Here is a 15,382-nt window from a genome sequence, read left to right on the forward strand (position 1 = left end):
CAAAGCCAGTGCAAGAGAAGGGAGAACTTGCTAGGGACTGTGGGACGGGGTAACAAGCTGTCAGACCTGCTCAGGCTGCCGGGGAACAGCAGCCTAATTATTCTCCAGTGTATCACAGAGCTGCCTCAGTGAAAGGCAATGTGCGTTACTGTCACTAGTAACAAAGATTTCCAAGAATAAGTTTGGAAATAAACGTTACCAAAACAAACAGTTGCAGTGAGGGAATGGGCTGAAATCTGGGCACAGTCTTAGGGTACCTCAACTGGAATGTAAATTTCTAAAAACTAAGGACATCCATAAGGGTCTAATACTGGGGGGGAAGGGAGGGTTTAGGTTTTATTTGCTTTTGAGTAATAAACGAGACAAAACGTTGTTTAATATTATTTCGGTRAGACAATCATATGAATGAAATACTAAGTCTGTGGCTGGCAATCTCATCATTTGATCCTGCTCATGACTAATTGAGCTCCACCTAAAAACTAGTTAGTACGTTATTTCTATACAACTGTGTTGCCTACTGGGAGTGAGTTCAGAGAAGAGCAGCATTATTGGGAAGCTAGGGAGATTACTGCTGAGAAGATGAGAGAAACTAAAATGCATAGCCTGGTCCACAGATGATTAATGGGGGAAATGGTGCCTGAGGTATTTGAGATATTAACAGCAACAAACAAATTCTGGGCCTTAAAAATGGCTCTACAATCACCTCTTTGCCAGCTCTGAACCATGCTTTAAAGCTGTTGGTTTAACGTAAAGGAGGATATGCAGGTGTCCCCTTTATGGGATAGGGGTATGGCCTGTTGCATGTCAATAAGCATGTGAAGATGAACTTCTCACAACCCTGTAAACCTGCTGTGCATAATGCAGYGTCCGCTCCTCTGCGCCGTAACCAYGGCAGGTATCGAGTCTGTGATGAACCCTGCAAAGCCAGGACAGAAGGAAAGAGCTGATCCCTGCAGTGGTATTTAACACAACCCAAAGTGGTGTGCTTCCTCAGGGGAGAGCGCAGGCCCTTCCCGTCACCTCGGTGAGAACAAGACACTGTAAGTTCATCTCCTCCTGCAAGGGCTGAAAGAGTGCTAGATCAGCAAAACTGCTGCAACAGATAAAGTCTCTCGTTTTATGTTGCAAGTATCCTCAAATATCACTGTAGCAATAAATTGCAATGGAGCTGTAAGTCGAGGTGCATAGCATTTAGTAACTGAGAAACTTCATCAAGTTATGCTGTATCTTCCAACCCCTTCCCAAATAGTGACTTTTTTTTTCCTCTCTCTTTTTTGAAAGAATTAGCATCCAGCTCACAAAACCTGTAATTTTCCTGAGGAGATAGGCCAAATATAGAGTCTGATGGTGCCCAGGACTGTATCATTAGTACGCTGCCTCCCTTACACTTTTTGTGGGAGAATTGGCAGTGAGCACTTTTAGAAGCCTCTGAGATTTGTAATAGAGAGAAACTTCTGAATGAAAAGAAATACAGTGCTCCTGCCCCATCCAGTGTGGGGATGGTAGCTACCTATATCACTGTATGCGTGTGCATTTCCCTTTGATACCTCTCCCACCATTTCTCTGCATTAAACCCACTCACTACTATGTAGGGCCCCAGAGACTTAAAAAACAAACAAACCCAAACAATCCTCCAAAAAACAGCTGCCTTTAGCAGCTAGAAGCAAGAAGAGGTCTGGCCCTGAAAGAGTTGTTAAGTGTGCTTTGAATTAGATTTAACCCTAAAATTATTGCCCATAAAGATAAATCATATGCAGCTTGTCCTCATATTATACCCTATGTAAAACTAGATCACCTGAAAATGGTTCTACTCAAGAAAGGAAGTTTTAAGTTGTCATTGGAAGGGATATAAATGATGTTTTGTCAGCGATAGGTAAAAAATAAACAATACCATGCTTCAGAAGCTGTTAATAAATCAGACAAACAATAGTTCATAAACAAATGCTATGGAGTAATTCTGAATATTGCATTATTGTGAATGGTTATCACATGTTGCAGGTCTGTAGTCAAATCAGCATAATTGTTAAATTTATTCTAAGTCTTATTATATATAACTAAGGGACAGAATCCTGACTGCAGGGTTTTTAGTCAGGTTTCTGGTATATGCTGCAGCTGTGTAATAAGGGTTAATTCATTCTAGCTCATCTTTATGGGACAGATATACTTGTCTTTTAACAAGCATATCAAATGTAGAAATATGTCAGCCACTTTAGACTCCATTTATAATACTTTCCTGTTGCTATGGAAAAATAACATGCTTCACCTTTTTAAAAGCCAAAATGAAAAATTTATTGTATGTTTATTGTGCATGTGTTATTTAAAATGAGAGAAAGACGGGTATATCACAAGAAGAGGGTTGCAGGGCAGCGACGTTCTTAAGATCATGTTTAATAATATTTTTTTTTCTTCAGTTTAGTTGCTAACCCTATACATTGAATCATAGGGAGCCAGCCACACTGGTTCTGAAATAAATCTGTTGCACAGGATACCTTCAGGATTTAAAAATAATAGATACTTGGTTCTGAAGCTGCGATGGCGAAAATTCCTTTCAATTACTAGAATGTTAGTTTTTACAACTAACATACATGGTTCATTTGTTTTCTCATTCATCATGGCAGTAAACACCTGTCTCTTCCTTTAGTAACTCATTTGAGGTCATCTCAGCTGCACAGTCCATAAAAATGTAGCTTTTTAGATTTATGGAGAAGCACCGATGAATATATTCATAATTTGCTGAACAGAAATGACTGAATATGGACTTGTGAATTCTTCTACTTCACCCCTTCATTTCTACCAGCTTGACCTGTAGGCCTCCCAACAGTTCCCCATTATATAAGTAAAATGGTTGATAATGATTTACAAAAATAGTAGTGAAAGAAGAAAATCAGCTGTTCAGACACCACTATTGCTGTGTTCTTTCTAAATGTGAAAAGACTGAAGAAGAGGGTCATGCAGAAAAAAGTTAAAATCCTGCTATAAGTAGGAAAAGCATGTCTTAAGTGCAGTGTGACCAAGTAGTTCATCAGAAGAAGATGGGTCAAGGATATTTACTCAGATAATACCTCGGGAGAAGAGATGAGAATTACAGATGTACAGGTGAATCATGCCCTGGGCTTCAACTATCTTAAAAATATTGCTTGCACTCTCATTCAGGTAGTTCAATGGCTAGAGAAGCAAGAACCATTTAATTTTAGAGCCAATCTACAGCAAGCTGTGGGGTAAATTTTCTTTCCCTGATTCTCTACTGGGCAGTTTAACCCAGTCTGAGCTTTATACTAACACAGCTATATTACACCTAATAAAGTAGTTCAGTTCTGTGGGCCTCAAATAGTTACATTACACTGTGGTTCTCCAGTGCAGACGTGCATTTATGCTCACAAACTTGATAGTGGCAATTTCTTCTACTGCAAGATCAAGTATGATTTAATATAAAAGGAAAAACAGGACTGTAGGCTGAAGACATAGTCATATAATTTAGAGATAATTTAATTTGCCAAGCAGGCCATTGGGCTTTTCAGTAAAACAAATCAGAATTTGATTACTTACTATTACTAAATGTAATTTAACATTGTTTAGGAAAGAGATAGCCTCTCTCTAATCCTTTGCTAAAGCTTTGAAAATGAAAATGTTTCTGTTACTCCCATGGCTGCTCAGTTTAATTTACAATTCACTTGCACACTAACTATTTTAAGCATAATTGTATAACGTGCTATACCAATTAATTTTATAGAAGAAATGAAACCACCTGTAATTGTTATGTCACTGGAGGGTTTTGATCATGGTTGTCTTGAGGGATTCTCTTCAGCTCTTGTTTTCAGAGCAGTAATGGCAGCGGTCCTTCGATTTAGATCAAAGCAAGAACAAAAGCTTCTAGGAGCAAGTGCGAGTCAGAAGATGAAAACAAAGAAAAAATACTAGTAAAATCCCATACCGTAGCCTAGAATCAGACTAGCAGAATGAGGAAATCAACTTTAGACAGTTATAGCTGCAATAATATTTCAGTGTAATTTACTTCAAGGTATGAGACTAAGCCTTAAAAAACTTGCATATCTTATTTTCTCCCTTGACCACAAACCAGTGGAATCTTATCTTGCCTGTACAGGTGTCCAGATTTTTTTCTTTCTCAGCCTGTATCCACTTACAGTCATTAAAGATCTAGGGCACTTAGTGTAAATATTAAAGATGATATATTGAGTTTGACAAATTTTACCTTAGGTAATTACACTCTAATTTGCTATTCTACTTAGAGAAAGTTTTCCCACAATTTTGTTGGATAAGTTGTTTAGTAGTGTAATTATTGTGCTCTTTAGTGGCTGCAGCACTGTTGAGATGAACAAAGTCATCCCATATATTAGTCTCTTGTTTTTCTAAGCACTTTTTGAAGATTACACGATATTCTGTGATTAGCTGTTACAGACCACGCAGGAGGTGTTGCTTTCAAAAACATGAATTCTTTCACTCTGAATAATTCTTGAAAGGATTTGCATGAATTAAGTTAATTGCTTCTCCAGGTTCCCAAAATGTTTTCTACTGGGCAAAGTTTTCTTCTGCAGATCTAAAATATAAACTTTTCTGTGTAGAAGACTGTAGATTGTTGCCTGTGAACAGATTTCTTGCTGGCTGGCTAATAGGAGGATTAAGCTCATTATGAGCCACAGAACTTTCCTAATAAACTCGGATCTGGTATCAGCAATAAGTGGAAGATTCTGAGTTCAGCTGACCTGTGCATAGGTGCCTTGTCTGTGTTGATCTGACAGCTACTTTCTCTTCTGGCTGACTGACGTGTCCCTCTGGAAAAGAGAGTGCAGAAAGAAGGGCAGCTAATTAATACGTCCAAATTTTGTTGCTATTTCTAACTCATCAGCAGTTTCCCTTTTCAGCTACGTTTGGGGAAAAAAATTCAAGTAGGTTCTGATGAACTATTACTGCTAGCCAATTAAGAGTTTTTTTTCCCTTAAATTAGCTATAACGCTGGGCAGATTTCATCATTTAGGAAAACATAATTCAAGCTAATTAATGAGTAATACATCCTCACCTTGAAAACTGTGTTCAGTTTTGGTCAGCCCCATTTTAAAATAGACAACAGCAAATGCAGAATGTGTGCGCAGAAGAGCAATGGAAATGATCACAGGTGTGAAGAGATTTTTCTCTGAGGAAAGCCTGTTTTACATGCAGATGTTAAAATATACTAGAAAAACACTTAATATACATAAAATACTTAAATGTATTGGAATCAATTAGGCATTCCTATTTCTCCATTCTCATGTACAAAGTCCAGAAGAAATTGAAAAGGGAAGACTTTATAAATTACAATGTAAACTCCTTGTAAGCACTAAGATAAGAATTGTTATAAATAACAAATTTACAGTGTTAATTCCTTGTGAGCACTAAAGTAAAAATTGTTATTAATAGTAATAAACTTAAAGCCATTAAAAGAAAATACAAACTCCCTAATTTTGCTATGTTAATTACAGTGGCAGGTTGTAGTTAAAAGGTAGAAGTTTACTAGAATTAAAATAGATTACCAGTGTATATGAAAGATATAATAATATATGAAAGATAATACCAGATAATTTTGAAAGAACTGTGTAATGACATAAAATTATAGGGAAATTTTATACCCTAATACACTAATCACAGAATTATTAGTTAGCTATTTTTAGAATTTCAAAACAGTTTATTCCTTAATTACTCAATTCATAGCATCCTACATGTTATTCTCAAGCATTTGGTACTTCTTGTTATGTATTAAATTAGGGGGAATATTGTTTGTTCTGAAATGGCAGATTTTATTTGCTATTAGTCAGTTCTGACATTATTAAAATTCTGTTCCTGTATCTAAGATTTATAAGTAATATTTGAGTATTTGTTTCTGTTTCCAAGAAGTAGGGAAAAATTTCTGCAAAGTGTAGGTATTCTACAAGCACTCAGCAATCAGATTTAGAAATTACTTTGTACATAATACTCTGTCATATTTAATGTTCATTGTCTTTTTATGTTCGTTGTATTCCATATATAAATCATTCTATTTAAAATGGTTAGAGTAGCCAGTAACTAATCAGGATTGCTCATGGAAAAACTTTATATATGGACCCTGAGATGGGATTGTTCTGGTAGAGCCTGCTAATCTGGCAGATCCACACAATCCTGTCCAGAACTCCCGGAAGATTTGTGCTTCAAGGGAGAAAACACCTCCTGCTCTGCACATAGGTTCCTCTTGGCTACCTGCCTAGGAGCGGAAAAAACACACTGCCTTTTATGATTACACAGCTAATCACAGGGGAAGAGGAGGTGGGGGAAGAAGGCCCATGACCATGATCATCTTCACTCCATCCTTTGAGGAACATGGCAAGGTTTGCCATGCATCCACAGAGGACTCAGCCTCATGCTCCAGCATGTGCTCTCCTTACTTTGTGAAGGGGCAGATCAGCCTAACACTATATTTGTGTGTGTGTGTTTATTGCTAATTTGGGAGTGCTCCGTACTGGAGTGGAGCTACTGACATGATTATGCTTTCCCATGGTGTAATGGCTCAGTAAACCCACAGTCTGATAGTGCCCAAATCCTGGGCAAACGAGAAAGGTTCTGCTTTGAATCTCCATTGTTGAGAAGAATTCAAGGTCACTGGAAGACACACTGGTTAGTTGTAATAGCTTCCTAATAATGCTAACACTTTTTCCCCCCCCATACCACCTGTTGAAAAGTGGCAAGAAAGTTTAGGCAAAAGCCTTATTAAGTCACCACCAGGATGTACTGCAATGTTCAAAATAAAAGCAGGAATTAAGGAAAAGGAAATGAGCTAGAACAGTGTATGGATTTTATAAGCTGTCAGTCCCTGGTTTTATCATTTCAGGTGAAGGATGATGTTTTCCTGAGGATCCTGGGAATGGCGTTGATGATAACTCCCTCTTCTTTGAACAGCTTTTTTAATTTGCTTATAGTGCCAACACAGGTACCTCATAAGGACATGTCACGGAAATTTTTTTTTTAAATATTGCTCAAAATAGGAAATGAGACATAGAAATTACACTAGGCTATGAATTTAGGAAGTCATCAGAATACAAGAAGGTGTCTTTTTATAAGTGAATCTTAAAATCTCCTTTTTCAAGATTGATTTTATTTTCAAATGCTTTGAGGCATGGATTTTTTTTAATTGAACTGCTTCCACTTCTTTAAATGACACTGTTGTTTGAATCTGTTGCGTGGTGTATTAAAGGAAGCATTTCATACACTGCTTCCTTTTTCTTTGTGTATAATTTAGTTTCTTATCCTTATTGCATTACTTTTCAGAGCTGAGACTTAGAGATTCACCAAGTATGTTTGTGGTTCCCCTAACTTAGAAAATATCAAATGCAAATGGAGCTATGATGAAAAACAATGAGAAAAGCCTACCCCTTTATTTTTAAAGGAGATATTCTTGGAAGTCAGTAATCAACTATATTAATTAAATTGAATGTTCTCAGATGACTTTTTTTCCTTAAATTCTTCTATCAACCACCTGCAGAACAGATGAAATTGGCCCCTAAAACTCTTTGGATTCATAATCTTTGGCCCTTTCATTTTTTTTTAGAAGGGATCCGTGTCTCTTTCCTTACATGAGGACAGAAAATAAAACACTCATTCTAGATGGTAATGCTTGCTGGGTGGCTTTCTGCTTATGGGTTGGCACATTCAGGGATCAAGTAGAAGGACCTCTGCTCCCAAGAGCATTTGGCTATGCTTCATCATTTGAAAGATGGAAGAGACAAATAAATAGGAATAAACCTAACGAGAAAATAGAAGTCAGAGATGAGAATGAGTTAAGACAAACATGTCAGAGCCTTAAAAGGGGAAGATGATATGGAATAACCAGAAATAGAAAAGAGGGAATAAAGTGTTACTTTTTTTAAAAAAAGAATAGAACTTAACATGAAAATATTTCGAATAATTATTTTACAATATAAAGTAAAGGTAATGATGTACTTGGAAGGTGCAGATGTAGGATAGTGAATTTTGTCTGATTTAATTTTATTGTGTATTCCTCCTAGAAAACTTTTAGCTCTATAGGTTAATAGGGAAAGGAACCGACATTCAGTTTGAGAGCACATATAAATAACAGAACTCATGACATTCTAGTGTTAAATACCCGGAGGAGTAAAATCAGAGAATATTGGTGCTTATATATTGCCTAAATAAAACCTAGTATGAACTGAAGTACATGCATGATTTTTCAGTGAATAAAAATCTGCAGCTTCTATAGTATGGTCTATAGGGAAAAATCTATGACTCTCATTTGTAATTGCATCTCAATATAGATAGCCATCAAAGGAAAACTAAAAAAAGCTAATAGTAAATTGAATAGTGCATTTCCCCTCTTTTCCTGGTAGTCCTTAAACAGTAGAATGTTGATTTGTTTTTATCCTGATCTAACTTTTAATGGCCTTTGGACCAAAAATAAAAGTTTCTGTGCTTCTCAGAAAGTTAGTAAAAAGTGTCTGTAATGGAAAGAGCTAAATGACCTAAAATTAGTGGTCAGTACCAGACCTGGTTTATGAGATTGCTTTTAGTGTTAGATCTTACATTTTTCTTTAATAGTTAGTGTCTAAAATTAATTTTTCTGAGACTTCCCTTCCCTTTATTCTAGTGTCTTATATCCCAGTGGACAGGATTTAGGATTATTAGGATGGGCACAAGAATAAGCATTCAGGCCCAACCTGACAGTAATGCAGGTGCTTCATAAATATGTTTTAGAGCCTATTCTAGGATGTCCTCTTCCTGTTCACATTAGTAAACACAGGACAATTAATTTTATACAGGCTATCCAATAAATCAGCCGGGATCACAAGCCTCTCTTCTTTTTCCCCTGATGCATGATCTGGGCAAGATCTTCCCAGTAGTTGTTGAAAATGTCTAATGCCCATTCACATGAATCAGAGTTTGGGGGTTCAGCACTTCAGGTTCGTGTCCCTGGGCAGAAAAGTTCTCTTTCATTTCGCCGTCAATAATACGTTCTCCCTGGCTCCGGAGCGGGGGTTTGGGCAGTGGGTTTCCCATTGACAGCACTGTGTGTTGCTAGCTTGAGGCACAGATCCTGCTGATGTGTATTTCTCTAATTTCATTCTCATTTCCGCTCAAGAGTCTAATTAGATTCTGGCGATGCTTAAGAAAAGGAAGAGACAGTGTTTCTCTAAACATCATTTTGTCTAATGCAGAGGGCAGTAGCTTTCTGTGATGCAGCATTTAGTGTATGTGAAAACAGATGTCTTTCGTAAACTGTCATTTGCCAAACTTAACAAAAATTGTGCTAAAATGAGCTTGGGAAGAGCTGTAAGGAGAGAATTGCAAAGCCTGGGTCTGGCAATGTTAGCGAGTTCAGCACTGACAGCCGCGTGCTCCTTAGTGCAAGTTTCCAGGGAGTGTTTCTTCTTTGAACTGACACAGCAAAGACTCCGGGTCGGAAACAGATGTTTTTCCAGCCTCTCTGAAGCAGCGTTACTTGCCGGATACAATGTCATACCCAGGGGTTAGTGGTCCACCACAGCCGTCTAAGAGGACTCACTACTGATGAAATGAAATGCTTAGAGAAGCATGAGATGCAGGGCTTTTCCTGATATTTTGTCTCAGCTAGTGTGGTTAGTGAATTACCACAGCTCAGAGCAGCGTTGCTGTGCATCACTGCAACTTTCTTCAGAGCAAAATATTGGTGAAACCCTCTGATTTCGCTCTGCTTGCAAGCTGGGGTGAAGACTGGAATGATTTGCCTGCTGGAAGGATGTTGACTCTAGAGTGGGAGTCGGAGGGACTGCAAACAGTGGGTATTGTTGTGATTATATTTGCATCTCTGAAGCTGCTTCATTTGCTGGGACTGATTGATTTTTCAGAAGGTAAAGTGGTCACTCACAGTTCGTGCTGTTTGTAGGTGTGGTAGCTGATCTGCTAAAATAGCCTTAGCTAGCATCAGGTATAAAAGCTGTGAAATGAAATGCTTGAAAAGTGAAAATAACATTCAGGCTAAAGATCTCGGTTTGTTCCTGCTGCTTTTGCTTTGTTATTGTAAAACAGAAGTAGACTCTAACGTAACATTTGTTTTTTAAACTGAATTGCCTAACGTCTGTGAGTGGATATTTAATAGAAAGAATGAAAGCAGTGAACATACGCATATCTGTCAGTTGCCCTTGAAAGCTGTCCACTGCTAGAAAACTTAATGCATTAAGTGTATCTTAGTACAGTTCACATTTATAACACACTTTGCTCTTCTGAGTTATGATGCAAGTAGACATTTGTTCTGTATCAGTATCTGTGCTTTAAACAACATTTTCATGGATAAATGCAAAGCACTATTGCTACAGGATAAGTAATACAGCTACAGTTTTAGGAATTAGCCTGCTTGACACCCTTCAAAAAAGACATAGATGTCGGCATTAAATGTGGGTATTTTAAATATATATAACGAATATATGTTTTAAAATTCCTATTTGCTTGCTCAGACTCATGTCTGCTCTCTACTATATGGGTCATATCATTTCATCTAATCTCAAAGAGGGCTTCACATTAATTTTAATAGTTTTTTTTTGTCTATACAAATTGAGTTTTTTCATATTGTATAAAATAGGCTATTTCAGTTGTTATAAACAAGATCTTAGACAGTCAACTTTCTAAATTTCCTCCTGTGTAATGTTGTAGTAAACAAAGGCTGTTCACTCACTGAAGCACTAAAGCTCAACACAGACTTGCTTTTGTCAGTGTGCTTGTACGTGTGAACCCAAAGCAGCCCTTGCTGCTGGGTAACCGCTTCAGCCCGAAGCACCGAGCCACCGAGAGCGCTCCAGTTTTCTGAAACATTAACTTTTCGTAGTAGAATTGGATCTTTGATGGATGTAGATGTGCATCATCACCTCATAAACCTGTTCAACATGCAGATAAAATGTGAAATCTTTAACACAGCGCTTTTATAAAAGTTACTGAACTAGTGAAATAAATTGTCCTTGAAACCATATGTGGTGAGAATATATAACATTTGCTATATAGTTACTAATAATGTATTTGCTATGGAACTGTGAAATTACTTTTTGAGACCTAAACAAATGAGTAATTTTTCCCTCGTGACAGTGCTCACTTTTTGTTTCTTTATACTCTGGATATGCAGCATTTTAAAACCCCTCTTACTAGATATTTGTCAACTCCAGCTTCATAATACATAGTAACAGATAATTATGAAAAAAAAAGATAAAATGCAGTATTGGTCTTTCTGGAAGTTATACAGTTACACCCCAAACTTAATTTCTTACAAAATCATGTTGTAATGAAGTTTGTAAGAAAATGTTGTATATAATTTAAAATAAAATTTAAAATCATCCTTCAGAAAATCCCACTCGTAAAAATTGTACCAATTTTAATACAAACAATAGATTCAAGGTGATATATCAACTGAAGTATAACTTCTTTGTGTTAATATGCTCATTAGCACCATGGTATTTCCATACATAATAATGTAGTAATTTCACTGAAAACTACTTAGCAACAAAATAACAGTATCTAAATGTAAACAGATTAAACACTATAAAGTACAGTGGAAATATGTAAAACATCTCTAGTGTGAATAGCTCTGGTGGCTTGGGGGATTTCTAATTCCCTTAAGAATGATCCATACTATTTTAACTCCTCCATGTTTGGGCACTGCCAATACAATTAAACAAGAATTCTGCCCAAATGATTAAGGAATACTTTGTAGGCTATTCACAACTAATGGTCTGTTGTTCTGTTGAATTCAAGGCCAAGTTTGCTCTTGATTTGCAAGGAGAATCGTGTTTGAACAGTCAGTGTTGATCCTGAAACGAAAATGGGCAATGAGTCCTCCCCATCTACCCCACAGAAGCAGGGCATGAGCCCTATATACAAAAAGGACAGTGCAACAAATGTATCTGTATCTATAGTTAGGCTTTCTAAAGCTTTAACATGCTTGTTTTAATATTTTCTCTGTATCGATTCATTTTGAAAATGTCATTGATAGATAGGGCAGCATGCTTTTTCTGATGCTTGCCAATAATGGACTGAAATTACAGCTAAAGGACAAATTCTTAGCTAGTAACTTGCTATAACTCCACTGATTTTAGTGGGGTTGTGATGATGTGTTATGGCAGTTTCTACCAGCAGAGTGACTTGTCCAAGCCCAAACTAAGAGTCAATGGCAGAAATGGGAATAAAAGTGAAGTGATTCAGCTCTCCACAAAAGAATCATGAACTAAGTAACCTGAGTGTTTCCATCCTTCCAGTTTACTTTTCCTCTTCATCCATGGCGGTGGGCAAAGAGCTTCAGCTTTAATGCTCCTTAATCTATTTGTGCTGTGAAACTGAAGCAATTTGTTTAGATTACTTTTATAGTCACTTATAATGAAATATAAAATATCCTAAATCTTGTATTCTAGGCACTTTCAATGTGTCCAGCATTCAGCAGCCAGGGAACCTGATTTAATCTTGTGTCCTAGTCTAGGTACTGTGTTCTTCTACTTCCTCCACTCTCCAATAAGCAGGAAAGGGTGGTCAGGAAAGGCAGAAATCTGACTTCCTGGGAGCTGGCAACCTGTTTCAGTTGTTAAGGACAGAACTGAATCAATATCACTTTTACTAGAAGTGAGTGCGAATCTCCTTTTCCTCTCTTTCCATTACTTTGAAAGTCGTTTGACAATAATCAATATCTTCCCTTTAGCTTCCTTGCCTGAAACTTTTGCTTCTGGACAGCTTGCCTCCAAAGATTTCATTTTGTTATTCTGCTGGAGGKGAGATCAGAACTGGAGCAACTGCAAGTCTCTACATCCCCAAAGATCAGAATGGTAAAGTAGCAGCACCAGACTTAGAAGGAATCCATTCACCAGAAACTTGTAGGGGACGAGACTGGCAAAATAAAGGATTTGCTATGCATTTGTGTGTGCAGAATATCTGTCACAGAGTAGATATATGGGGAGGCTGTGTGAATATGTTTGAGCAGCCTTGCATTTATCAGGAGACTGCGTAAATCAGTCCTTATAAGGACCAACATCCTTCCTCATTTATTAATTATGTTTTGAGGTATATATAACACTTAATATAGAAATATTTTTCCTTTGCTTGTGAATATAATTAGCCAATGTTGCAATCTATTCTAAACCCTGCTATTGTCCCTCTTTTCTTTCCACTCATCGCTAACAGTTTTCAGAGCTCGTTATTGTCTTTCAAATGTTTATCCAGATATACATTTCATTTTTGATGTATGAATGCCCCATGAACTCAGTCTTTGGCTGGTAGGATCCACTGGTCATGCTCTATATGTCTTTCTACTCAATGGGTCAGCAGGACTGAGTAGAACCACTTGATCTTCAGTTTCTCTTACTGTGATGCAGAACTGAGAGCAGTTCATTTACAGTTATCCGTAAACATATTTGAGTATAAAGTCAGTTTTGGAAGTAAATTGAGTAAAAATAAATGGTACAGGGAAAGAYGTATTGCTGACAAATAATCCATTGTTTTATACTATTCTCAACCCCAAAAAGCAAAGAAGATTTCATGAGCAGTGTATGTCTCTCTACATGAGGCTGATAAGAATTGTACAAATTTGAACATTCTCTTACTGGTGCACTGGTGGCTGTGCTACAAGTCCAGCTTCCAGCCTCCTGTGCTGCTTCCTTTCATAAATTGCCTTTGTCAGCCAAATGGGATGCAATGTAGCATCACTCCATAGCAAAGAGAAAGGTAAGAAATGTACCAAACAGAAATGCATGTCCTCTTGCCTTTTCTCAGCAGCTACATATAAAACTAATTATGGTCCTTCTGGTATCTGTAAGCTGTTTAGTTTTCCCATGGTAAAATGTCCACTTTCTACTTTTCTGTTTTCTTCTCCAGAGACACTTGTAGGACTGTGAGAACTACTTTCTTCTGAGTAATCCACTATCAAATGCCTCAAAAAGTTCCATTCATGGATGTTGCTATCTCAGTGCCAAGTCACAGCATCAAGGTACATAGTAGTGTCATGTTTCCTGTGATCATCAGTGAAGCTGTCACACCAGAAATGACTACTGATAATTTCTTCAGCATCAAATATATTAGCACCTTTCCACATAGACTTTTTTATTTTAATTTTCTTTTTTTACTGATTGTGGCTAAATGAAAGGTATCAGGTTCCTATATTATCTTGCAAGAAGCGTAACTCTTCCCCTCAGGGGTGAATCACTGGACTGCCATTTTGGGGTGCTCCCCCAGTCCACTTTTTAAATCTTGTAGGCAATGTCTACTACTTATGAACAGAACCCATTTTCATTTGTCCAAACTATTTGTTGATTACTGATGATTACTTGCACAAGTATGTTTGTGTGTGCTTGTGTTTGGTGCAAGACTGGCTGAAATTTAATAGAACTTCTGACCAGCTGTCACATCTAGCTCAGGGTTGTTGACGATGTTCTATTTTCTCTTTGATGTCTCTCAAAAACAAGGCTCTTCCGGTCTTGGGAACATCTTGTTTGGGAAGCATCCTCTTGACTAACATCATCATCTTTTTATGTAACAGAAGAATAATCTTAACACAGTTATTTTGAAACTGAGGGTTTTGTTTTGTTTTTACTTCAGTGGCTTTCCTACCTGGACCTAATGTGTAGAGATGTAAGATGTAATAAGATGTAGAGATTATATACAAGTAATGTACTTGATAGGCAAAAAGGAGCAAAATCATTCTTTTCATGAAGAAAAATACCAAAATCATACTTCGGCCTAAACATTTGATTTTACCAAGCTGTGCATTAAATAGGAAAGTTTACAAAAAGTTTTAAGGAAAGCCTTATTGTCTTATGGAGATCTTTTCATGGACTACTTCCCATGGACTTTAGTAAAGTCTGTGTGATGATGACARTGACAATACCAGTTTCTCCAGGCTTTTCTAACATCCAGACCTTCTGAATCACTGAGGAACAGGTCGTTCTACATCTGTACCACTCTGAATTCAAAGTTTAGATATTGGCTGTATGACAAATGGGGAATGCTATTTAAGATCTTAAAAGCTATGAAGGATAAACTAGGAAGACAGCTGTAAGGATAACTTATGTAATCTTCACATGAAAGTTTCCAGAAGAATCAGACATTATCATTTTTTGAACTACTTAATGCTTTGCTAAAACGTTACTCTCTGGCTCAGGATCATACAGCATATTTGCATCCTATCTTGGGCAGGTGCCTTTTGGCTCCATTGCTCTGCAAGAACTCTTCCCCTCAGTCCTTAGGTCCATTTGAACTTCTTGCTTCTTATTCTTGACAACTGGGTTTTTTTAGCCTGAAGGATTGGCTATTTGCAAGTAGTTAGGGCTCCTTACATTCATCTCTGCAAATAGAAAGTTACTTTTGAGCATCATGACAGGATGTTGAGTATTCATCATAAGTAGAT

The 15,382-nt window shown here is 37.2% G+C and overlaps 1 protein-coding gene across 6 annotated transcripts in view; it reads left to right on the top strand.

Annotated features, from left to right (window-relative positions):
- Positions 1–15,382, top strand: part of KCNIP4 (potassium voltage-gated channel interacting protein 4) — a 467,467-nt gene that overhangs the window by 345,317 nt on the left and 106,768 nt on the right. The window contains exon 1 of one of the 6 annotated variants that reach the window (XM_026072982.1): positions 9,752–9,863. The exons of the other annotated variants lie outside the window; for them this stretch is intronic. Coding sequence (XP_025928767.1) covers positions 9,752–9,863 — 112 coding nt within the window. Of the gene's footprint in view, positions 1–9,751; positions 9,864–15,382 lie in introns of those variants that run through there. 6 annotated transcript variants of the gene reach the window in all.

The sequence above is a fragment of the Apteryx rowi genome, unplaced genomic scaffold (genome assembly GCF_003343035.1).
Source record: "Apteryx rowi isolate R43461 unplaced genomic scaffold, aptRow1 scaffold_355, whole genome shotgun sequence".
NCBI lineage: Eukaryota > Metazoa > Chordata > Aves > Apterygiformes > Apterygidae > Apteryx > Apteryx rowi.